Genomic DNA, 26,268 nt, shown 5'->3' with positions numbered 1-26,268 from the left:
GGGGGGGGGAGCCAAGCCAGTGGGTCCGCGGGATCAGTAGGTCTGATGGAGGCAACTGCACCCTGTCACTAGGGTCTACTCTACCCGCTGCCTATTCTGGCTCGCTTGTTCCTCTCTCTCCATTCTCAGACCTTCCAGGCTGCTCCCTGCTTCTCTGGTCTGAGCCCAGCTTCTTCCTGCTCCTCTCCGCATCCGTCTTCCCACCTGCGTGGCTTCTGGCGCAGTGGCCAACCGCTCACGTGACCGGTGCGCGCATCACAGGACTCTTCCCACCCCCAGCAACTGGCCAGCACCCGGCTCTGCAGAGGCAGCAGCCCGCGCATGCGCAGCAGCAGGCGCACCTGCAAGCCGGCCAGGCGGGGCGGTGGACCAGCCCTGAGCATCCCGCGAACGAACGCAGCCCTCCTGTCCCACTCCCGGGCTGGGCTGGGCCGGGCTGGGGTGGTGGACCCGCTTGGGTCCGGACTCCCGAGGGATTCTGGCTCTCCTTGCTGATGCGCTGCCAGCAAGCTGTTCACGCAGCCAAACCTCTCCTGAGGCCAAGGCCCTGGGGCTGCGCCTGGGCGCGGGATGTGGTCCCCTGAGCATCAGGACGTCTGAGCGGGAGACCGGGTTCTGCACTTAAAGCCGTGTGACCTTGGGCAAGTGACGCACCTCCCTGCGCCCCAGGAAAATGGGGTAATAATAGCCATAGTGAGAATTCAGTGAAAACTCATGAGAGTCCTTTGTGAGGTGTGTGGCTTGAATCAAATGTATATGCAAATAAAGACTACAGAGCAAAGGGCACTCGCTGTGCGATGGCTGGGGGAGGATTTTACCCTATTGCTTAGGTCATCCTGCTGGCTCCTCGGAGCCACCCGGAGAGAGAGGCCCTGAGCTTTGTTGTCTCTGTTTCAGAGATGGAGAGACCAAGGCTGAGGGATGTCGGAGATCTCCGATCCGGTCTCGGATTCCACATCCAGAGAAATTCCAATCCGCCACCTCGGTCAGGGGTCCCGGAGTGAGCTCACAGTCTTTCACCCCCTTGCTCTCCCAACCATCCTATTTAAAATAACATCCGTTCCAAGTACTGCCATTCCCAGCGCACATTTCAGGTACGCATCGCAGGAAGAGATTTCTTTTTTGTCTCTCCTTCTGTAGAAACTAAGGAGCTGCTGTATTTTATTTGCTCTGACTTTGAGGAGGTCTCATGCAGATCCACCCACTAGTCCTGGAGCTCTGCAGCCAGGTCTGCCCCTGGGGGCTGTCTTTTCACCCTGCCCCTTAGGCTCTCTGGCCCCCTCTCTGTTCCTGGAAAAACCAAACTCCTTTCTGGCTCTTGGTCTTTGTGCCTTCCGTATAATCTGCCTAGGACACTCTCCCAGTCCCCTCTTGCTACCTTTTACTCATCTCAGAGAGCCTGTGAGGACTGTACCCCTCCTCCCCCACTGGGTCAGGTGCCCTGTCCTTCACTCTCACAGCCCCTTGTCCTTCTGCTCCAGCACTAACTCGAATAGTGACTCAGTGCTGCATGTGACTTCTTGATTCCTGTCCGCCTCCCCAGCTAGAACCCCAGCTCCTTGAGGGCCATCTCTGCTGACTTGTGCCATCTGGCCAAGGAGGGCGCATGTGGCATCTCAGATGCATCTTAAGTCCCCTCTCATTTGCAGACCATCCCCTCTGAGCCCAGACGTAAAGAGGTGACAGGTGAATGCTTTCCCCGAGAAGCCTTATGAGGGTTCTGTTGGGGTATTCTGGGCAGGAATGAGAAGACGGTCAATCCTTCTTGCCCCGGGGCTGGTGGTTGAATTAGGACATGTGGCCTCTTGTCCTCCCTGTTCACTGCATGACCACGGGAAAGTGTTCCTTTAGGCCCCGGCTTCTTTACTTGTGGCTCATATAAAATAAGGGTTCGGAATTCAGATTTTAGAATTGAATCTTTCCTTTGTCACTTACACCAAGTACTTACCTTCTCTGAATTTCAATTTTCTCATTTGTGAAACATTACATTTCTTTTTTGGGGTGTGTGTGTGTGTGTGTGTGTGTGTGTGTGTGTTTTGTTAATCCTCACCTGAGAATATTTTTCCAGTGATTTTTAGGGAAAGTGGAAGGGAGAGAGAGAGACAGAGAGAAACATCGATGTGAGAGAGACACATCGACTGGTTGCCTCCTGCACTCAGCTAGGGTTTCTTAATATTATTATGAAAAAGACCCAGCTCACAGAGCTGTTTCAAAAATTTAATGGCCAAAACCGGTTTGGCTCAGTGGATGGAGCGTCGGCCTGCGGACTGAAGGGTCCCAGGTTCGATTCCGGTCAAGGGCATGTGCCTGGGTTGCGGGCACATCCCCAGTAGGAGATGTGCTGGAGGCAGCTGATCGATGTTTCTAACTCTCTATCTCTCTCCCTTCCTCTCTGTAAAAAATCAATAAAATATATTTAAAAAAAAAAACTTAATGAATGAGTACTTATTCAATTTACAACAACTAGCACAGTCCTGTCCTTTTTTATTTTCAATTGGGCTCTACTCTATTTGTTGTTGTTTAAAGCCAAAGGTGAGCCCTGTCCCATATTTCAAAAATAATAGCCCCCACTAACAAAAACATTGCAGCAAAAACACTGGCTGGGGACCACTTAGAATTCAGTGGTTCTCAACCATCTGGCCCTTTAAATACAGTTCCTCATGTTGTGACCCAGCCATAAAATTATTTTCGTTGCTACTTCATAACTGTAATGCTGCTACTGTTATGAATCATCATGTAAACATCTGATATGCAGGATGGTCTTAGGCGACCCCTGTGAAAGGGTCGTTCAACCGCCAAAGGGGTCGCGACCCACAGGTTGAGAACCACTGACTTAGATAAAGGTGGACTTCAAGAAGGAGATACTAAGACTCAGAGTAACCCCACAGCATATTCTTATCAGAATTGGGATTTAAATTTTTTTTTAACTTTGAGTGCCCCCAAACTAGGATCTGAGTCGGCCTTGTACACGGCTGTAGCTCCAATGTCTGGAATAGCGGCTGACTAACAGTAGCGAGATAACAAATATTTGCTAATGAATAATATACAGCCTGATAGCCACGTCGCGTGCTCAGATCTCTGAGCCTCAGTTTGTGTTTTCATCTGAAAGTGGGGATTAAAAACAATGCCAGTTATTATGAGAGTTTAATGAGATGATGCATGTCAGGGGCTTAGCTTGGAGCTGGACACCTACCAGGTCAGTGAATGGTGGATGTATGAATAGATACCCAGAGAGAGGGGGTGTCATGAAACCAACCGCATGCTTTGGTTGTGGCTGGGAGTGGGCACCTTTACTAAGAGATCTAGCCTCCGAGTTCCTTTGATGGGCAGGGGAAGAATGAAATGCTACCAAGAAGAGGGAAGACCGGACCATAGCTGCATCTCCGGAAGATGGAGAGCGTCCGCAGCCTGTGGCCAGGGATCCAGGTGCAGAGGCAGCCGAGGGGACTCTAGGACCCGGAGCTCCCGGAGCGCGCGCGAGCCGGGGGCGCGCGGCGCGTGAGGCCAGGGGGTGGGCGCGGCTCCCGCTCCAGCCAGAGGCCGCCTCGCGCCCAGCCGCATCTCGGAGGGCGGGGCCGAGCCCTCGGGCCGCAGTGCGATTGGCGCAGCCGCGTGGGTGACGCTAACGGCTGGCGCGAAGCCCCGCCCCCGGCCGGCCCCGCCCCCGCGCGCTCACGCCGGCGGATCGGCAGCCTCGCTCTGACTGGAGCGGCGCCCCCGCGCGGAGTCCGAGCATCAGTCGGTCCCGAGAGCGGCTTCGGGGCGGCAGGCTGCGGCCAGCGGTGCGCGCCGACCCGGGGAGCCGGCGGTGTCGGCGGGCGTCGCGTGAGGAGGCGCGCAGCCCGACGACTCGCGCAGCGCCATGGCACCCATCGGCCTCAAAGCCGTGGTCGGAGAGAGTAAGTGGAGTCGGGGTCTTCTCCGCGGGCGGGGCTGCGGCTGCCCTGGCGGAGCCGGGCGCCGTACCTGCCCAGCGCCCCGGGCCTGCGGACCGGCTGCTCGCCCCGCCCGGCCCGGCCCGGCCGGGGGCTTGCGGCAGGGAGGGCTCCGTTATTCCGGCACCGCCCTCCGAGGGCAGTCCCTCCGGCCTCCTGCTGCCGCGCCTGCTGCCCCGCTTCCCCCGCTCTCCCCATCCCCACTTCCACACCCTCCCCTCCCTCCCCTCGGCTCCCCTCCGCCCATCCCTCCCTTCATCCCCATCCCTTCCCTTCATCCCCATCCCTCCCTTGCCTCCACCCCTTCACCCCATCTCTCCCTTCACCCCCATTTCTCCTCTTCAGTCCTCCATTCCTTTCTCCTCCCTCTTCACCCCCGGCCCCCATCCCTCCCCCTTCGCCTCGCCTTTACCCTCTGCTGTTCATCACCCTCCCCTTCGGCACCTCATCACCCTCCCTTGCACCCCATTCTTCACCCCATCACCCCCCCCCCATTTCCCTACTCCCCTTCCTTGCTTTCTTTATCCCCAATCCCCCTGATTCCACTCCTTTTTCTTGCTCCAGTCCCTCCCTCTCTCCCACCCTCCTTCGTGAATCGTGACGAGCGAAATCCCAGCCTGTGTCCTCCCCCCCACCCCCCCCACCCCCGCTTCCTCCTCCTTCCCGGGGCGCCGGAGCCGCGGTCCCCGCCGCAGAGACCCACCTGGGAGCGGCTCCGCGCGCCCAGCCCGGCCACTGCGGGGAGCTGGAGACAAGCCCGTTTCCCCGAGGCCTGGCTCTGCGGGGCCGCGGCCACCTCTCTCCTCCTCCGCTCCCCGGGTCTTGGTTTCGAGGGCGGGAGGGTCTCAGGGTCCGGACCCTCCGGAATCCCACCCGCGGCGGGAGGGGCGGCCCTCTCCGCACCGCAGTCTGCAGGCTCCCCGTTGGCGCGGCTCAGCCCCTGCCTGGCTGCACGCTCCGGGCTGCACGATGCGGGAGGAAACGGTTGTTTATGCGTTTGGAGGAAAGGCTCCACGTACATGGGTGTTTGAAAACCGGTGGCGTTGAGTGCGGAGCCAGGGCTGATGTCGGTTATATTTGGAAAACGGAGTCCTGGGGCTACGATTGGTGCTGTGTAGACAAACAGTGCCTCCTCGGGATTCGGGCTGTTTCTTTTAACAAACACTGTGTAAGGATCGCTGTGGGGTTTGCTGCCTCTTTTGGAATTAAGAGAAAATCAAAACCGGGCTTTTCTCTGGAGGAGAGGATAAGAAAGGACATAGGATGAAAATGGTGGAGATTCGTTTCCCTTCCAATGATTCTCCTGTTGTAGCACACATTCTCTTCTACGCCAGAAGAAAATGGTTATAAAAACTGAACCCCAAATGAGCAAGCTTTTAAAGTGCCCACTATGATCCCTGCCTTCCCCTTGCAGTAAAGGTTCTGAATCACAGTGCACCTTCTATTTTCTAAGGCGACTCAAGGTGTTGAGGGCTGAAAGGGTCATAGGGATCCTGTAATGCTAACACCCTCACTGTAACTGTTGGGGGCGGGGGGGATGGAGGCTGAGTTGTTAAGTGACTTGCCAAAATCAGTGTTAATTAATTTTTAAAACCTGGTGTCTATTTCCTTGCAACATTGGTAAAAATAAATAAATAAATAAATAACTTTCTTCCTAATTCCAGATCTACCATTTACTTCCAGTTCCTTTATAAAGTGCTACGGGCCCTGGCCGGGTAGCTCAGTTGGTTATAGCATTGTCCCAACAAACCAAGGTTATGGGTTCAAGCCCTAGCCAGGGCACATATAAGAATCAACTGATGAATGCATAAACCAGTGCAACAACAAATTGATGTTTCTCTCCCCCCCCCCATGTCCCCCCTTCCTTTCTCTAAAATCAGTCGATAAAATAAATAAATAAGTGTTATGGAATAGGAAGAATGTGAATGTTACATTACTTCTTTCAAATGTTTTGAATACGGTGTTTTTAAAACAAAATCCTTAAGTATTATAGAAATCAGGGTTTTGCCTCCTTGCCACTGACTGGCCAAGACCTTGTTCATGCAGGTGGCTCCTTAGTCCTCCCCTCCCCTTCTTTTTTAGAAGCAAGCATAAAGGTAAAAATGAATCACTATGTAATATGGCCAAAATTTCTTTTCTGAAATAAAGCAAAGCCACCTTTTATGAAAATAAAACCAAACTAATTTTACATATAGTTGGGAATGTGTGAACAGTGTTTTATTCCTTTAACAATTGAGTTTGGTATACATTTTGGAAATAAATATTATTGTAATCCTTTGGCAATACCACAGGTTAATGCTGGCTCCTAATTTTGGATGAGGTTTCTAGCTTCCCCTTTTTCCTCTAAAAATAAAAGTGAAATAAAGTTTTTTTTAATACCAAAATGCACCACTTTATTTTTAAAATGTATTTTTATTGATTCCAGAGAGGAAGAGAAAGATAGAAACATCAATGATGAGAGAGAATCATTGATTGGCTGCCTCCTGCACGCCCCCTACTGGGGATGGAGCCCACAACCTGGGCATGTGCCCTTGACTGGAATCGAACCCGGGACCCTTCAGTCCCCAGACTGACGCTCTGTCCACTGAGCCAAACCACCTAGGTTAGAATGCACCACTTTAAATGTCATTGTCAAGCTTGGCATTCCAATATAAATTAAAAACTCATAGTCACTGTTTATCATATTTCCTCATTAATTTTCTTCTTAGGACTTAAAATGATCTGGAATGATCTTCTTCAGTGTTTTGTTTGGTTGTTTCATCCACTTGGAATGTCCAGTAGAGGAAGGTCTCCATCTGACTTGTTCACCACTGTGTCCCCTGCCAGGATTGGTGGCTGGCTCGTAGTCGGCAGGCAGTGAATGCTTACTGAATGAATGAATGAAGGATACGATGGAGAGCAAAATAAATGTAGGTTTGGCTTCTTGTCACATCTTTCTGAGTTGAGTTTTGGAATGCCAGTATGTACAGGCACAATAAAAGTAGAGGAGATGGGCCGACTTTAGTTGTTCATTCAATAAATGTTTGTTCAGAGCCTGTTGGGAATTATAGGGGAATGAAAGGTGACTAACATATGGGGCGCTGCCTTACTGTGTGACAGACTTAGACAGTCCTGAATTCTGAGGTGCTTTCCCTGCCCCAAGTTTTCCCTGTCACTTCCCAACACACTTAGGTATACTCTGTGTTTTGCACTTCTTTGTGTTGGTCTTGCCCTAGACCAGAAGTTTCTTTTTTTTCTTTTGGTTAATCCTCATCTGAGGATATTTTCCCATTGATTTTTAGAGAGAGTGGAAGGGAGGGGGAGAGATAGAGAGAGAAACATTGATGTGAGAGAGACACATCGATTGGCTGCTTCCCGCAAGCGCCAACCAGGGCCCTACCAGGGCCTGGGATGGACCAGGGCCAGGGCCTGCAACCAAGGTATATGCCCTTGACTGGAATTGAACCTGGGACCCTTCAGTCCTTGGGAGGCTAACGTTCTATTCTGTGAGCCAAAACGGCTAGGGCATGACCTTGCCTTATTTTTATGTCTATCTTTAGTGTTGTTTATTAGGTCTTGGTACTCAGTCAATATTGAATGAATGACTTAATCTTATGTATAGCAGTTCAGAGAATGGGCTCTGGAAACAGACTACCTGGGATAAAATTCTGATCTATCACTTATTAGCTGTGTGACTTTTGCAAATAATGGAACCTTTTTGTGCCTCAATTTCTTTATCTACAAAATGGGTAATAATAGCATCTACATTGTGGGTTCTATAGTATTAAATGATATAATGCAGGTACAGCATTTAACATAGTTCTTGGCATACAGTAAATTCAGTAAATATTATCATTATGAAAATATCCACAAAGAAGGTCAGTAGGAGTGTTACGGGATTTTGAGAAGAGACAGACTGCCTCTATCCTGTGGGGCCAGAGTTTGGGGGGAGGAAGTAGAGTCTCGAATATACTTCTTGAAAAGGTACAAACGAACTGGAAAATGGAAGAATGGGCCTGAAGAACATATGGACGATTTGTAATCTGAGCCAATTTCTTTTCCCATCCTATTAATTTATTTACATCTCCCCCCCCCCCCCATAAATGTGTTTTCTTCTGCTCGCTACAAAGAGATTGTACGAGAAAGGAGAGTGACATCTTTTGTGGAATTTATATATATTTTTTATGTTAATAGATTATGTTTCGATTATATAAATCCATGTTGTATAATCCAGAGCTTATTCCTGTTCCCTGAAGTTTTGTCAGTGTGTTACAAAGATGCAAGGATTACAAAATGTACTGTTCGTTTTTCTTTTTCTTTTTTAAATCATTTTACTTTAAAAAAATATTTTTTTATTTAGTTCAGAGAGGAAGATAGAGGGAGAGAGAGATAGAAACATCAATGAAGAGTGGAAATCATTGATTGGCTGCCTCCTGCATGCCCCCTACTGGGGACTGAGCCCACAACCCAGGCATGTGCCCTTGACCGGAATCAAACCCAGGACCCGTCAGTCCTCAGGCCGACGCTCTATTCACTGAGCCAAACCGGCTAGGGCCTGTTTGTTTTTCTTGTCATTTCCTAGCTGTTAGCAATTTCCCCTCATATTTGCTTATCAGAATCATATTTTTTTTAGAAAAGAATGTAGTTGCCATGTGTACATTAAACCCATACCTTTTTCAGATGGGGCCATGATTCATAGGATGTGTCACAAGTTGAGAAGACACCTCGATAGAAGCAGTCTTCATTCATTTCTTATACTTTTTTTTTTTTTAAAGAAACAGCAAGTATATTTTAAACTACATTAAGCATATGTTGCATTTTTCCATTTTAAAAATTAAGGTATAATTTACACACGGTAAAATTCACCCCTTTTAGTGAACAGTTCTTCACATTTCAGTCATTACACACGCATGTAACCACCACCGTAGGCGACCAAGAACACAGAGTGGAGAACCCGAGGACAGACTGCTGTCTGCACATCTCGAAGCTGGCAGATGTCTGTCTGGGCATCACCAGGCACACGGCAGAAACCCATCCACATTGCCGTCAAGACTGGATCGGAGCCCTAGTCGGTGCTCAGTGGTTAGAGCGTCAGCACGCAGACTGAAGGGTCTCAGGTTCGATTCTGGTTTAGGGCATGTACCTCAATCCCCAGCCCCCATAGGGGCATGTCTCTCACATCGATGTTTCTCTCTCTCTGTCTCTCCCCCTTCATTCCACTCTCTAAAAATTAATGGAAAAATGTCCTCGGGTAAGGATTAACTGGAGGAAAAAAGGAATTACAGAGGAATGACACAGAGCACTATATAATTACATATAAAGGGAGGCCTGGCATAAGACTGAGGAGATTAGAGAAAGCTTCCCTGTGGAAGTGACATTTAAGCTACTTGCTTTTAGTTCCAGTTTGCTGAGTTTTTGTTTTTAAAATCAGAACCAACTACTTTTTCAGTTTCTTTACAGATCCGATAGTTTTAAAAATTTAATATAACAATGGAATAGAATTAATTCTCATATTGATCAATCATTACACTTTTTAAATAAACTTTACTTGACAGTTATATATTGTTCTTTTTCTGGATCATTAAATTTTACTCTTTATTTTTGCATCTATATTCATTAACATTTGAGCCTTCTTGTTCTTTGAGCATTCCAAGGATGGTCCCATCTCAGGGCTTTGTCTTTGCTGTTCCTTGTGTCTGAAATGTTCTTCCTTCAGATATCTGCATGCTTGTTTCCTTAATTCCTGTAGGTCTCTGATCAAACACCACCTCACCAATGAGGTCTTTTTTTCGTACTTTATTTTATTTTATTTTTTTAATCCTCGCCTGAGGATATTTTTCCATTGATTTTTATTTATTTATTTATTTTTATATATTTTTTTAAAATATATTTTATTGATTTTTTACAGAGAGGAAGGGAGAGAGATAGAGAGTTAGAAACATCGATGAGAGAGAAACATCGATCAGCTGCCTCCTACACATCTCCTACTGGGGATGTGCCCGCAACCCAGGTACATGCCCTTGACCGGAATCGAACCTGGGACCTATCAGTCCACAGACCGACGCTGTATCCACTGAGCCAAACCGGTTTCGGCTCCATTGATTTTTAGAGAGAATGGAAGAGCGAGGGAAAGACAGAGAGAAATATCCATGTGAGAGAAACACATTGATTGGTTGCCTCCTGCAAGTGCCCTGACCAGGACCCGGGCAGGGATGGAGCCTGCAATCGAGGTACGTGCCCTTAAACGGAATGGACCCCAGAATGGAACTAGACCCTTCCGTCCGCAGGCCGATGCTCTGTCCACTGAGCCAAACCGGCTAGGGCTTGAGTACTTTATATAAAATGGCAACTTTCCTTGATTTCCCCCAGAATTTCCTATCCCCTTCCCATGCTGAATCGTCAAATCTCACATGTCATTCTCACTGGTTTGTTTGTTGATCCCGCCTCCACCGGCCAAATGTAAGCTCCGTGAGAGCTTAGCCTGTTCTGTTCATGCTGTGTCCCCTGCACCTGGAACAGTGCTGGTAATAGCGGGCCTCACTAAATATGTGGAGTGGACAGTTGAGCTCGGTATTATACATAATATTTCTTTCTCTCTTTTAAATCTGTTTTAGATCTTCAGCATCAGAATTTCTCCTTAAACTGATTGGGAAGGTCCCCATCTTTTTACATGTTCCAGAATAGATCAGATAACATGGAAATCCCTTCTTTGAATGTTAGAAATGATTTATCCATAAAACTGTTTGAATTTGTTGCTCTTAGGGGGGAAGAGGATAAATATTGGGCAGCCTTTTACATCTGTTTTATTATGATTTGTTTATTTAGGCTTTCTACTTCTCCTTGAGTCAGTTTTGGCAATTTATATTTCCTTAGAAAGAAGGCCTTTCAACTTAAAAATTTCAAATGTATTGACTAAATTAAATTTGTAGGATTTAAAAAAAATATTCTGCATCAGTAGTTGTGATCTCCTTTCTCAGCTACCCTACTTGTTATTATTTTATGAAAATACTTGCTAGAGACTTGTTTATTTTAATTGTTGTTGTTTTGTTTTGTTTTGTTTAAAAAAAACAGTTTCTTCCACCTATGTTGTGGGTATGTGTTCTTAATTAAATTCTAAATATTTGGTTAATTTTTTTCTTGTAATAAAAACATCAAAGGCTGAGTACAGCCGTGGTTAAATCCCATAGGTTTTATTCCCAACCCTCTGCCATAGTTTTTAATATGCCATATTCTTGCCATTTATTTCTAAATATAGTCTTTCTTTGTATTGAACTAGATGTTACTCTTATGGGGTGATAGTAGTTTAACTTGGGGCAAAATTTCTGTAAGAGGTGATTGGGGACTCAGGTATCATTCATGTGCTAACCATCAGATGTAAGGGAGCAAAGATCTGCCACAGAATCCAAAAAGGGCTTATTGAATATGCACTGAAATATTTCCCCTCTGGCTTTTTTTGGTACACAGCACCTCCTAGGCAAACAGGTATTTGGCAGCTAATGAAGTATTTTTTCCTTAGTGGAGTAGCCAGGCCAAACTTTATAGTTATCACTGGCAACTCAACAGCCATAAATTTTGAACCCTACTCCTGTGGTTGCCTATATGGGAAGTGCTGGGAGAGTCCCCAACTGGGTCCTATTCTTTGATTCCCTCAGTCAGTTGCTTCTGTGCAGGGCCATTGCTGTTGCTAGATAGGGCAAGGTATCTACGACTTCGTTTTAATTTCAGCAAGTATGAGTTTTACTTACATATTTCCCCCGTGCTCATTTAAAACTTTTTTTCTTAAGTTAGCAGGAAGCATTGTTGGGTATCGAGAAAAGTTCTAGACTAGAAGTCAGATTCCAGCTAACAGTCCCGGTTTTAGTGGCTGGGTGACCTAAATGTATTATTTTTTAAAATACATTTTTATTGATTTCAGAGAGGAAGGAAGAGGGAGAGAGAAATAGAAACATCAATGATGAGAGAGAATCATTGATTGGCTGCCTCCTGCACGCCCCCCACTGGGGATGGAGCCCACAGCCCAGGCATGTGCCCTTGACCGTAATTGAACCTGGGACCCTTCAGACCACAGGCCGACGCTCTATCCAAACCGGCTAGGGCTGGATGTATTATTTAACCTTTTTTTAAATTGAGGAGTCTAATCCCAGTATCGCAGAATTCTTTAAAGACTCACATAAAATAATATGCAAAAACATTGCTTGGGAAACAAGAAAGAGTCGCTATAAGGGGTTATTATTTTACAGATATAATTACAGAGATTAGTATACCTGCTCAAAGTTACTGAATAAATCATTAAAAGAATCAAGGAAATTAGTTACTTTTTTGATAGACACATAATCTAATAATCGCTTGACAACAGCCAGCTATTGGCTACTCTGATGCCCTTTGGGAAGGTTTGCATTGGTTAAAACAAAGTAATTTATTCTGATGTACACTGATCTGATCTTAATATACGCCTCTGGGGCACCGAAGCAAGAATAACCACTGATAGCTGAGATTGTAAGCTCTCACAGGCAGACTTCCAGTCGTCCTTCCTTTCTGTTTTTTGTATGCCACTGACATTTTGCTGTAAATGTCAATTAACGAATTATTTGGTCTAAGAGCTGACCTTGTAAGAAGTGAATGAGATATTAAGTATCACACTAGGAAAGCCTATTTTATTCTTGAGGGTGGAAATAGAGGTGGAGAAAAGTAGAGGAAAACAAATTTTAAAAAAATCAGTGGAGCGTGGCTGTGAAGATAATGGATTTGAGTCAGCGTCCCCAGCAGCCGCTCCTTGTCGGGAGGACTTCTCTGACAGAGAAACCCAGGCTGTGTATCCCGGCTCGTTTCCATTGAGCATGCCTGGGAGGGTTCTGGGACCAAACTTTCCTTCATTTGACCAGTATTCATGCAGCCTCTGGGCTGGGGCAGCAGATACAAAGCTTATGAGCAGACCTGGTCCTAGGGGGAGTTAGACAAGCGGGGCTGATACATCGGCATGAGGCCCCGAGGGGCGGATGGTGTGATGACTTTGCCCCACTGTCGTCTTGTTTCCAGTGTTGCCTTTGAGAAGTTGGAAGACATTTGTTTGCAGTGCCTTTGTATGTGGCCCATGCCTTCCCCTCTGAAACCTTCGATCTATCCCCAGAGTTCTGACTTTCATAGCAATTTGCCTTGGTATTTGCGTGTTCTTATCCATTGTGTTAGACCAGGGTCAGAACTTCTTTATTTTTTGCAAAGGGCCATGTAGTAAATACTTTAGCTTCTGAGGTCCAGGTATGATCTTTGCCACACATTCTTTTTTTTTTTTTTTTTTGGTCCTACCCCTTTAAAGTATAAAAGCCGTTCTTAGCTTATAGTGTACAAAACCAGTCTGCAGGCTGCATTTGGCCCATGGGCCGTAGTCTGTTAGACATGCAGTGGCCCTCTGCCGTCCGGCACCTGGCACTTCTTCAATAATTTCACTAATTTCTCTTGAGTTTCTCTTTATGCAATTCCTACTATTCAGATGTTATACCTCTTGGACTTGTCCTCTAATTTTATCTTTTCTCTTCAGTTATTTATCTCTTTGGCTCTTTGCCTCAGCTTTATCTTCCAGCCCTTCTATTTAATTTTAAGTTTCTGCTGTCAGGTTGTGTAAACATTCTAATAGCTCTTTTTAGTTTTCTTTTTTATAGCCCCTATTCTTGTTTCATGGGTGCGGTGTCTTCTTTGATCTCTCTCTCTCTCTCTCTCTTGAAAAATTTCTGCCTGGTCTGTTTCCTCCAGGTTTTACTTTCATCTCTACTCTCCATGTAGGAACTTTCCTCGAACGTGACCCACACCTGGCTGGCTGCTTGTGATTAGGAATGAGAGACATAGGCTGGTTGGGAGTGCTGACCTGGTGGGTGGCTCTGATCTGGGTGGGCCGTTTGTGGGGAATCTCCAATGTCAGTATCTTTAGATTTTCTTCTTGGGCTTGATTCCCCAGAGAAGTCTCTTTCCGGCTCCTGCCTGGGGGATAAAGGTCAAGCTGCCCCAATTCTGAGAGCTGAGTGGATGAAGAGGGTCCGGGACGGAGGGTAGCTCTCACAGTCCCCACATATGGTCGCGTAGGCCCTGTTGTCAGTATTAGACCTCGGTCCCCAGGCCAGGGACCCTCTGGACTCAAGAGGAAGGGTTGGTGTTCTGCTATGTTGGAAGGATGATCACCCAGGGAGGGGAAGTGGTAGAGTGGCCCTAGGATGTGACTGTTTTTCAAATACCTTTCTATCAACATGCCTGTGCCCCCTCCTGTTCTTTTAAGTCGCAGAGGCACCTGGCACTGCCAGTTCCCCAAGCTGGTGAGGGATTTTCTGTGCACGTTTGGTTGGTTTTCGTGGCCCTGGCTTAGGACTCCACTTCAGCTGGATCCTGCTTTCCTGGGCCTGCTAGGTCAGTTACCACACATTGTTACAGGAAAGAAGACCAGACTTGGAATTTTAAAATAAGGCTTTATCATTGATAAGAACTGTGTTCCCGGAAGGAAGGAGGGGAGTGGCTGCCAGCCAGAGGCGGGGACCACCACACCCTGGTTCCTTAACAGCAAAATGACTGGTTCTTTTGGCCACAGTGTTCCCTTCCCGCTGACAGGAGAGTGGAAACAGGCTGCTGGAGCTCTAGGGCCAATTGTCTGGGCAGCAAGCAAAAGTCCAAGTAAACAGAGACAGCTTGGAAAATACTTGGGACACCCCAAGTCCAGGAACTTCATTCTGAATGAGCTCACTAGCTCACTGGGAAGCAGGGAATCAAGTGAAGCCTAAAGGCATATACATCCCCAGTGGAGTGGTCCTGGGCATGGAACTCTTCACTAAATTATATCATTTGGAGAGAGGCTTCCCCAGTCAGTTCTCCACCACCCACCCATCCCCTAGCAGAAGGCAGAGCAAAACCATTGTCCCAGCACACATTCAGAGGGCAATATTCAAATGATCCCAGGTAAATGGGGGAGGGACAAAGAAGGCCCATCTACACACTGTCCTACAAAGAATGACCAGAGAGAATTGCCTCTGGTCTAGGTGATTTGAGCAGAAAAGAAAAAAAAATCTACACGGCATTTTGTAAAAGTTTGATGAGGAAAAACAACAGAAACATGGCATAAAGGCTCAGGTAAAGAATTTGTTTAAGTCACTCTCAAACATAAACATGACAGTCCGAGAGCTCACATGTCAGGTAATGTGAAAAATCAGAATGAAGTGGAAAATGGGCCAGCCAGGCCAACGAAATAGAAAACAAAAAGTGATAGCATGGCAGAAGTAACAAACCAATTTTAAAACATGCGAAGCAGAATATATCCTTTAGAGTATGGGAGGCCGACGAGGAAACCACCGGTCTGCATATCCAGTGAAAGTTCCTGCAATCTCAGCTATTTCTTTTGGACTTTCTGGTGGTTCTCCTCTTCTCAGAGCTCCGCCTTCTTCCCGGTGCGTTATCCTGACAAACCCAACCGGATGTTTCCTTTTCCTGGTATCTCGTTGTAACCAGTTACATGGGTTTGGGGAAAGGAAGCGGCCCTCCTGAAACCAGACCTTTGTGTGTGTTGGGGTGTGTGGGTGGGGGCCTGTGGAAGCTCCCCCGAGGTGTCACGTCAGTGCGACACCTCTAGACTGGCTGTACTGAAGGTTCCAGGTGGGGCTTGAGCCTTGTCATGCTTTGTGAGACTAAACCTTTCTTAATATCTCAGACCTGAAGCAGGCTAACTCTTAGAGCAGAACAGATTGGGCTGGTCAGAATCTTGGATTTCAACATAAGAGGGTTCCTACCAGCACGGTCATGGACAAGGCACTTGATCTCGCTCAGATTCACTTGCTTTATAAAGTTGATGAGGTCAGGGCTTCCCAGCCTCGGCACGATGGACACTTTGAGCCTGTGCGCTGTGAGATGTGTAGCGGCATCCCTGGCCCCTCCCCAGAACATGCCCATAGCACCCTCCAATTGTGACAATCAAAAACGTCTCCAGACATGGCCGAGTGTGCCCTTGTGGGCGGGGTAAGGTCACTCCCTATAGAGAACCACTGGGCTAGATGATCCTAAGTCCCCTGTCTGTTCTGGGTTTTGGGGATTGCATGAAACATTCCATTCTTTCCCCCGCTTTTCAAAGTGTAGTTTTCCTAACCCTTTAGTCCTTAGGGAAATTCACACTTAACTCAAGAAATGTCATTTGGAGCCATTAAATGCCACATCTGCCAATTTAAGATGCTGGCCACAGCTTGGGTTCCTGCCAAGATCATGGTAGATACTGATTCTTGGTCCCTACAGTTCAAGGCGGAATTACTGTGGTCATCATAGAGTGAGTGCGCTTAGGAGGCCGAGCTTTCTGCAGAGGAACAGATACAGGCTGACAACCAAATGGGCCATTCACAGCTGAGCTCTAATGTGTAGGGCCATGTGCTTGTTCCTTTAGTAACTGTAAAAGCTTCCCAAACGCCTGCCTATCTGGTATGAAAATGGGCCTCATTAGTGAGGCCTTTAAAAAAAAAGGCTTATTTGCAATAATAGTGCTTTCTGCCCTGGGACACTAATTGCCATTTTAGCGTTTTTTGGTTTTGTTTGGTCTCTTTGTTTCAAAGTATTAATATAACTCAATAGTTTTTGCTACCATAAGCTATTGATTTTAAGAAGATATAGATGTTTTTTGTTTTGATTGATGTTTCCATTTGCGTATTTTGGTAACTTCACAGCTCCTTTTACCCATGAACATCGTGTTGTAGGCAACCCCTGGAGAAGAAAACGGTTGCTTTGGTGCTGTCGCATCTAAAGTGCAGCTGGGAAGTCCTATTTCTAATCTCCTCTTGTCCCCAGTTTAAGATTTCCTTTATGATCAGAGTTCCAAGGTCCATGGGCTTTGCTTTAGACTTCCTAGCTCCTTAACCTTTGCCTCTAAACCAGTAGTTCTGAACCTTCTGGCCCTTTAAATACAGTTCCTCATGTTGTGACCCAACCATAAAATTATTTTCGTTGCTACTTCATAACTGTAATGTTGCTACTGTTATGAATCGTCATGTAAATATCTGATCTGCAGAATGGTCTTAGGCGACCCCTGTGAAAGGGTCGTTCGACCGTCAAAGGGGTCGAGACCCACAGGTTGAGAACTGCTGCTCTAAACCTTAGGAAGCAGAATAGGGAAAATTAGATAGAAAATGAGGAGTCATTTCAGTAACTCTATCCAGCATCTTTATGAGTCCGAGGTTAGGATTTGGTTTCTCGGAGATCAGGCATTTGTTTATCATCGCGCACTCCTCTCAAATCCTGGCAGCAGCCCAAGGCTGGTGTACAACATTGGACATTTGAGTCTTATACAGTCTCGGTGTGCTTACAAGGGCAGGGCATCAAGTCATCGTTCACCCATCCCTGCACAGTCTAAAGCTGTGACCATTGCAGACAGTGGGCCTCCTCCTTCCTCTCCCACTCCCCATTCCCGAAAGGTAACCCTGAATAGGAGCTTTGCCAGTTGCCATTCAACAGTATGCGGAGTGGGGCCCTGTTCTTGCCCTGTGGCTGGCAATTTGTGGTCTCAATTTTGGTCTCTCTGACTTCCACAAAGTCACACTTTAGATAGAAGTTTATAGGAAATTATAATTTTAGATAATGATATTTTATAGGAGTAGGTGAGGATACCTGTCTTCAGATGAAGACACAATGGAACAGTTTTATATCAAGCAAAACTGCATTTGTTTTTTGAGTTTGAAGGTTTTGTCTAAAATTCTCTGATGACTTTTAAAAAAACCAAACAGCTTTCTTGAGATACGAATCACACACCATACCATTCATCCATTTAAAGTATACAATTTTAGTGTAGTCACAGAATTGTGCACCCATCATAATTTTAGAATACCTTCATTACCCCAAAGAAACTCTGTACTCCTTAGATATAACCCCTAACTCTCCCCCGGCCCCAGGCAACTACTAATCTACTCTCTATCGCTATGGCTTTGCCTATTCTGGACATTTCATAATAATGGAATCACACGGGGGTGGGGGGTAGGGAGGCTCGGGGGGAGGTCAATGGGGGGGAAGGGGACATATGTATTACTATTTGTAATACCTTAAATAATAATAATAATAAAAAAAGGAATCACACAACATGTGGTCCTTTGTGGTTGGCTTCTTTGGCTTAGCATTTTTAAAGGTTCGTTCGTATGTAGCATGTGTAAGTACTTTATTCCTTTTTATGGCTGAATAGTATTTCATTACATGGATATATTTCATTTATTTATCCCTTCACCAGTTGATGAGCATTTGGGGTACCCTTTTTGGCCATAATTAATTGAAAGGGGGTGAGGTTCCAGGGTCCCAGCCCGGCACACACAGGTAACCAGTGCAGCCGTCTTCCTAGAAACTCTGTTGCCTTATCAAAGTCCGCTTGGTTTATTTGTCGTTATTTTGTATCTGCCGCCTCCCTAAATGCTTTTCTGTTTCTAATAGTTTTTCAGTTGATTCCATGATTTTCTACGGCAGATAGTCTGCATCTTTCTTACCATTATTCTATCTCATTTTGTTTGCCTGTCGTAGTGAAATTTCAGAACAATGTTAAGTGAGAGCGAATTAAAAATATAGTCCTGTGTGCCCATGCTGTGCCATGAAATGTGTTACCTTCTGTGGGCCCTGCCCGTGATTCACATTGATACATCTGTTCCTAAATAAACGGAGGTCACTGTCCGCTCCACAGGGGGAAGGATTCTCCTGTTCAATTTTGTATGATATGTACGGTTTATGTGCATTGGCGCATTGGCACCATTATTTCAAAGTGTATCCACATATGTATTGTGGGTCAGAGAAGTTTTAAAGTTTTTGGTGAAATACCCAGAGTTTGCTTTTAGATGCTTTTGTGATTATTTTAAAGCTGTATTTTTAGTATTTACTTCCTTTTAATAGGGCTTTTACATTATATGAAAATTTTCGATTGGTGGAAATGATATGTCATAGTTTTCTTGTCTGTATGAACAACATTTTTATAGTGATATTGTAATTGGTGCCTTTTGTTGAATGCCTCCTATGTGCCTGTAATAGGTATTTTATCTCATTAGTCTTCACAACAGGTCATTAGAGTATTATAATTTTTTTAAAAAATATTTGTATTGGTTTCAGAGAGGAAGGAAGAGGGAGAGAGAGATAGACACATCAGTGATGAGAGAGAATCATTGATTGGCTGCCTCCTGCACACCCCCTACTGGGGAATCGAGCCCACAACCAGGGCATGTGCCAGCAAATGCCTGAACCTGGATTTTCCCTAGTCCAGTGGTCAGCAAACCGTGGCTCTCGAGCCACATGCGGCTCTTTGGCCCCTTGAGTGTGGCTCTTCCACAAAATACCACGTGCGGGCACACACGTACAGTGCGATTGAAACTTCGTGGCCCATGTGCAGAAGTCGGTTTTTGGAAAGGAGATAGACAAAACAAGTATACAAGACGAGTGTGGATGGGAGAGTTGGAAGGGGTCGACCTCAGCGAACGTACCTCAATCAGATTGAGGACTTCTTTAGCAAAGGCCAGCTTAGGAGTACCCTAATTAAGTTAATAACAATGTATCTACCTATATAGTTTAAGTTTAAAAAATTTGGCTCTCAAAAGAAATTTCAGTCGTTGTACTGTTGATATTTGGCTCTGTTGACGAATGAGTTTGCCGCCCACTGCCCTAGTCTAACTGTAGTGCTTCCCTTGGCGTTCTTTCTTAATCGTGCGGGTGGGGAGGACCTCTGCCCGAGTAGTTAGCGTTCACCCTCACACCACCACGGTCTGTTCAGGAGGGTGCCTTTCCCAGGAGCTGCCATCGGGGCTGGGATAACTGCAGTCTCTGCTTCGGGTCGGTAAGAGGAGAGCAGCTGTGAGCTGAGTCCAGCGAAGGGAGGTGCTTCTCCTCCCAGCCTGAGGCCCCTGGCTCCTGGTGCACCTGTGCAGGGCAGCGAGGAGCTCTGGGGCCACAGAGCGGAGAATATTTGAATCCCCGTGGTTTTGATGACTTGGTGATGCTCACATTCCCCTCCAGCTTCCGGTTCATCTGATATTAGTCCTGCTTTTTCTGGTGTTGTGGAGTGCCCTGGGCTCAGGTGTCCTGATACGGGTCACTGCGGAAGGCGGTCATTGCCAAGGCTAAGGACAGGGCTTCACCAGGTGGGTAGGATTTGCAACTGTCGCTAGAGTCTGAGCTTTGGGACTCCAGCTGGTATATCGGGTGCACCTGAAGAGGTCCCAGATAATCTGAGCACCTGCTGTTTTTCTCAGGACTTATTGAGTTTGGGAGTCAGCTAGGATCTAGGGCAGTGGTTCTCAACCTTCTGGCCCTTTAAATACAGTTCCTCATGTTGTGACCCAACCATAAAATTATTTTCGTTGCTACTTCATAACTGTAATGTTGCTACTGTTATGATCGTAATGTAAATATCTGATATGCAGGATGGTCTTAGGCGACCCCTGTGAAAGGGTTATTCGACCGCCAAAGGGGTCGCGACCCACAGGTTGAGAACCTCTGACTAGGGTGTGGTTGAAGGAACCCACTTCCTTACCCCTTTGGCAGTGAGGGAAGCAGAGTCCACCAGGCCCATGGCCTCGTACTTATGGAGAAGTTGCAGCTCCCTGGTCTCTTTTGTCCCGTCTCCTTTGACCAGGTGCGTGGTGGAGTGATGTTTGGCTGTAGGAGCACGTGACTTGGCACACAGAAAGGAGACCAGCTGGCTGGACCAGAGTCAGAGGCTTTATTCTTTCTTTTCACACAAGAGAACTTACAGGGAGATAGACTGTGATCGGCAGCGGATTATTTGTGAGGAAGTAGCCCAAGCGACTTGACTCTCTTAATACTCAGATGGGCTCTAATCCTTGTTTCCTTTTTGGTCTTGGATCAGAAAATGTAGGGCAGGGTTGGAATTGGCTGATGACAATGCCCACGACAAGTTATGCCCCGAGAAGCTCAGAAATGGTCGGAAGGGTGGGTGTGGCAGCTGTCAGTCCGTCTTCACTACTTGTGATACTTGTTTTAATTTTTTTGATTCTACCTCTATCTTCCCTTATCAAAAAGTGACTTGAATTTAAAGCCAGTGAATGAAAATTAATTTTGTGTAGCAAAGAAAAAAGTATTAACCCTCAGTAATAAAATAAAGTCAAATGAAAACAGTGAAATATACCATTTTCTGCTGACACTTTAGCAAAGATTAAAAATAAGCACACCTCAAGTTATTACTTTATCAGTATGTTAATTTGGAAAGTACTGGTGAGGGTATAACGTACTGCTGAGGGTGTAAATTGTGCTTTTGCAAAATAATTCAGAAGAATTTATCAAGAGCCCAGAATATTTGTACTCTGCCTATTCATTCCATACCCAGAAAGCTCTCCTAACAGAATCACTTACATTATTTTTAGACCATTTTTCCTATTACAAAAAATAATATATACTCAATGCAGAAAGCTGGGGAGAACATAGGAAGACAAATTAGCAATCACAGATTAATCATAATCTTACTGCACAAAAATAACATTTTGGTATAACTTTCTCTAATTTTTCCTATTTTTGTATACTTTTAAAAAATAGTTGTAACATGTCCTTTCCCCCCGCTCTTAGCCATATATTTTGAGCAATTTCTCCCTCTGTTGTACTCACCTGGGGAAACCCTAACCCTAAACTAGTTGAAACCAACTCTTCTTTTCTTCCTGGCCTATACCTGGATAGGCGAACATTGTTTGAAAACACACATACACAAAACACAATTGAGCTGCCTGGTTTCACATTAAATTCATGGCCATGAACTCAAATTAGCCCTTAATACTGTCCAGAAGTGCTAAAACATCTCTAAATTCACTTTCCCAGACGTCAGGGAGATATTGGATACCCTCTGTCTTCAAACTTTCTATATATAAGACCACTCTGCCCCCTCTTAGCCAGGACTCATCTCCAGCAAGGAGACCCTCTCCTCTGCCGCCAGATCTTCAAGGTCTCCTCCCTGCTTCCCACTGGGGCCATGTGGTACCTGCCCTTGTTCACGCCTGGTGCTTAATGACTGGCCAACAGTGGCTACGCAACAAATGTTACTGCTTGAGTGAATGAGTGCATATATATAGTTCCTAGATCGTTATTCCTAATGAGTACATAGTATTCCATTGTACAAATGTAACCTAAATGACTTACCACTGCTCTATTACTTTATATATTTGTTTCAAATTTTTCATTCCACTGAAACATGGGAAATAATCTAAATGGCTATTGGACTATTATGGTTGCATTTTAAATCCTAGGAGGCATTTTTATTAACCTGGGGAAATGAGTTTGGTGACTGAAAAAAGCATAATTAAAATTTTATATATATATCATGATTTTAACTGTAAACGTGCAGAGAAAAAGCTAGTAGGAAATAACTAAAATGTTCATTAAGCATTTCAAGTTGACAGGATTACAGATTATTTTTCTTTTTTCTTTTTTTTAAGTAAACAAGTAACACACGATATTTTCTGTTTTCCAAGAGTACTGCAATGAGTGTGTTGTTATAATCAGGAAGACAGTTCTAAACATTTCAGAACACATTTACTGCACATCAGATTATTGCGAGTAGTCAAAGCAGAGTTAGGAACCACTGTGCTCTAGAGAAGGACCTACGTGTTTGAAACACACTTGCTAACAGGCCTGCTCACTCCCTGGGTTTAGAAAAGGTGGTAAAAGTGGCATTTCCTGTGAGACCTGCACGGCTGGGGACACTCAGGTGTCAAGGGGAATGATAGAGACTAAGCAAACACTCTTTGGGGACCTCAATTTTTAAAAGTGTAAAGTAGTCCTGAGACCAAAAGGTTTGAGAACCACCAAATTAAGGAAACAGGAAGAGAACTCTTTTTTGTTGTTGTTGTTAATCCTCACTGATTGTTGGAGAGAGTGGAACGGAGGGAGTGGGAGAGCGAGAGATGAAACGTTGATGTGAGAGGGACACATTGGTTGGTTGCCTCCCGCACATGTGGCCGGGGACCAAACCTGCATCCCAGGTGCCCTTGACTGGCAATCGAACTTGTGACCCTTTGGTTCACAGGCCAAAGCTGTACCACTGAGCAACACCGGCCAGGGCAGGGAGAAAACTCTTTACGGTGGGTTGAGTCTGGCTCAGTGAATAGACATTGAACAATGAGAACAAAGCCTGTGGGGAGAAAAATTACCGAGTCTAGTAGGCAGGAGTTGAAGTCCTTGAAATTACACTAAAGTTTCCTTTCTCCTTTTCTTCCTCCCTCTCTTTTGTCCTTTTTTAGAGATCATGCATGATGTGATAAAGAAGGTCAAGAAGAAGGGGGAGTGGAAGGTAAGCAGACAGTATAATTAAAGGCCTTAAAGGCGAGTTCATGTGGAAAGAACTACGGTGGGGAAAGTGTAGAGGCAGAGAGTGAAGACCTTTGTTGTGTCCAGAGAATAAAATTTTAAAAAGGTAATCTGCTTATGCCTCTCATTTGATAGGATCCTGGTTATGAAATCTCTTGGTCATAGAGCTTATCTGAAAGAGCACCTGCTGGGGCAGGTTCTCAGTGGAACTCTTATTCAAACAGAATCTTACCTGAAACCCGTATATAAGCAGGAGAGGGTGGAATTCTGCCCACTGTGGGAGGGAAAGGCAAGGCCCTTTGGCCGCTCTGGCAGCTTTACAGCATCTCCATGGAGCCCACACAACAGTGTGGAAAGCCCTCTTTTGGCCTGTCCCCATCTGTCAGTAACTACATGTTTATTCATGTAACTTTGAGAACAACGCTGGCCGTTTCACATGTAATGTACATGAAACAAGTATTTAAGTCAATCAAACTGATTGTGGCCTCAGTTCCTGGAGCGGGTGACGCGAGGAGCGGACAGCGTGCTGCCCTCCATTCAGGAAGTCGGCGTTTTAAGGGTCACTTGGTTGCCTGGGGCAGGGCCTTACACTGGCCAGGAGAGCATGCAGTCTCGCTTGAACTTCCCGTGCGCTATTGAAGTTTATTCCAACCACTCTTGCCTGCAAGTTTGCAAGTCCATCGGCTGGTAGCAGCAGAGGTGATGGCCCAAGCGGGTTTTGAAGTCTCCCCTGGACTTGCGAGACTGTGTTAGCAGCACTTCCCCCTCACCACCAGAGCGGGAGGCCATGCGGTGGGAACTCTCCATGCCCGTCTTTGTGGACCTGGGAGTTTTAAAGGGTCTCGAGGAAGCTGCTGCGTAGGCTGAAGCCTGGCCCTCATGCTGCAGCAGCGTGCTTTCTGGGCCACCTCGTGTCTGGCCTCTGTTACCTCCGTTTATATCATTAAAGGGGGAGAGGAGAACTAGCCTTGTTTTAACTGCATCCCCCTGTCCACCGTGCCGACTGGAGCTAGGAAAGGTTAGCTGAAGAATTGCAGGCGTGAAACGTTTAGACCCGATGGCACGTCTTCCTGAAGCACAGTCGGCTCCCGGATGACGTGTGTGCGGGTGGAGGTGCGTCCTGATGACATTGTAACAGCCCTCACCTTCCAGACTGTCCTTGTGACACGAGTGCTCCCCCTCCCTTAGGAAAAAGCTCTGCCCTGAGAAAAGACTCTCCAGCGTAGCTTCTGAGTGTGGGTGCTATAGAGTATTTTTATCTCTTTCTTTGCATTTTTATGAGTAATTGATCTCTTTATCATGAAAAATCAAAAGTTTAATATTTTTAAACTTATAAAGTTAAGTCAAGTCAGTAAGAGCAAGCTCTTAACTCCCAAGTTAGGTTAGCGTGGGGAAGAAAGCTAGCCTGCATTTCAGCTAACTTCCGCTGGCCCCAGGAAATACTGAATCTCAGTGCCCTGCCTTCTGGGCTCATGTTGAGGTCTGGCGCGGTGAGCCGATGACAAGAGCAGAAGGTGCCACACGGGTTGTGAGCTGGTCTCTCTGCTTCCAGGTGCTGGTGGTCGATCAGCTGAGCATGAGGATGCTCTCCTCCTGCTGTAAGATGACGGACATCATGACCGAGGGGATAACAAGTGAGCACACCGTTCTCTCTGCCCTTTAGTGAGGCCCAGGCCTTCCCCTGGTGCCAGCTTTCCTCCTCCCTATTCAGTATTACCTACTGGACTTTAGATTCTTCCACTGACCGGGGTGGTAAGACTGTAAGTTCCTGAGAGAGACCCAAGGCTTCTTGTTCATCACTGAATCCCTAAGCCACTGCTAGATGCTCATTAAATATCTGTTCAAGCAGTGGTTCTCAACCTTCTGGCCCTTTAAATACAGTTCCTCATGTTGTGACCCAATCATAAAATTATTTTCGTTGCTACTTCCTAACTGTAATGTTGCTACTGTTATGAATCGTAATGTAAATATCTGATATGCAGGATGGTCTTAGGCGACCCCTGTGAAAGGGTCTTTTGACCGCCAAAGGGGTCGCGACCCACAGATTGAGAACCGCTGTGTTAAAGGATGCCAAAAGGAAGGCTAAATCAAGGGAAAAGGCAGGCCATCCACTAGGGAAAAAATGGGCAAAAGACCTGAACAGGCACTTAAAAAAGAATAAATCCAAAATGGCCAATAAATACATGAAAAATTACTTGCCCACTTTAAGGGTCAGGGAACTACAATTGAAACCAGAGTGAAATATGGCTGTACACTCACCAGACTGGAATATTTAAACTCTGATACTGCCAAGTGACAGAGAGGATGTAGAAAAATGGGAACTCCTATATGACGGAGTGTCAGTTGGTACAGCTACTTTGGCAGTGTCTAGGAGAGTTGAAGTATTCTATGGTTAGATGTTTTGAGCTTACAAACTTATTTTCATTAATTTTTTAAAACTACATTTTTCTCTATCAAAGCATGGGAATTCTAAAGGAACTTGGAATTTGGGGTACAAATGAACAACAACAGCAACAAAACCTGAAGGAAGGGGCAAATTTTCCATTTTCAATCAGAGCAGCTCAAGGAATTTACTGAAACCGAAATGGGGAGTGGGAAATATTTAGTGTGATAAGGTTTCAGGTCTTCTAAAATCTTGAGCACGGTGGGACGGCGGAAAGTGGTGACTATCAGGAAGGGGCAGTGACGCCCCCGCTCCCAGGTTTTTATCTGCTTGTCTGAAGGCAGCCTGTGCCTGTCACTTCCAGTCTTGTGATGCCCAGTGGAGTTTTCTCACTCACGGTGGGCTGCTGTTTTGTTGTCTAGTTGTGGAAGACATCAACAAGTGCAGGGAGCCACTGCCCAGCCTGGAGGCTGTGTACCTCATCACTCCGTCAGAGAAGGTAAGTCCTCCCACCAGAAGAGCTTTGGCTAAGGTCACACGTGCTGGCGTGGCGTCTGCGCAGCCGTGTCTGCAGTTTCTGGGTTAAGCACGCATGTAACACACTGCTCTGCTTAACCATGCAATTCACAATCGGGGGTGGGAGAGGCAGAGAGGAGTGGAGAGAGCCTTACGCTTTCTGAAATACACCGCTGG

General features: G+C 46.0%; 1 protein-coding gene across 2 annotated transcripts in view; it reads left to right on the top strand.

The window, feature by feature from the left end:
- Positions 1-3,664: 3,664 nt before the first annotated feature.
- The window catches only part of STXBP1 (syntaxin binding protein 1), a 48,177-nt gene continuing 25,573 nt past the window's right edge, over positions 3,665-26,268 (top strand). For both annotated transcript variants that reach the window (XM_036329597.1, XM_036329596.1), the window contains exons 1-4: positions 3,665-3,899; positions 23,126-23,175; positions 24,745-24,826; positions 25,998-26,074. In XM_036329597.1, coding sequence (XP_036185490.1) covers positions 3,863-3,899; positions 23,126-23,175; positions 24,745-24,826; positions 25,998-26,074 — 246 coding nt within the window. In that variant the 5' untranslated portion in view covers positions 3,665-3,862. The remainder of the gene's footprint in view (positions 3,900-23,125; positions 23,176-24,744; positions 24,827-25,997; positions 26,075-26,268) is intronic.

The sequence above is a fragment of the Myotis myotis genome, unplaced genomic scaffold, assembly GCF_014108235.1.
Source record: "Myotis myotis isolate mMyoMyo1 unplaced genomic scaffold, mMyoMyo1.p scaffold_m19_p_12, whole genome shotgun sequence".
NCBI classification, from domain to species: domain Eukaryota; kingdom Metazoa; phylum Chordata; class Mammalia; order Chiroptera; family Vespertilionidae; genus Myotis; species Myotis myotis.
Note: the sequence above shows the minus strand (reverse complement) of the source record. Positions and strands in the feature narration are given on the sequence as shown.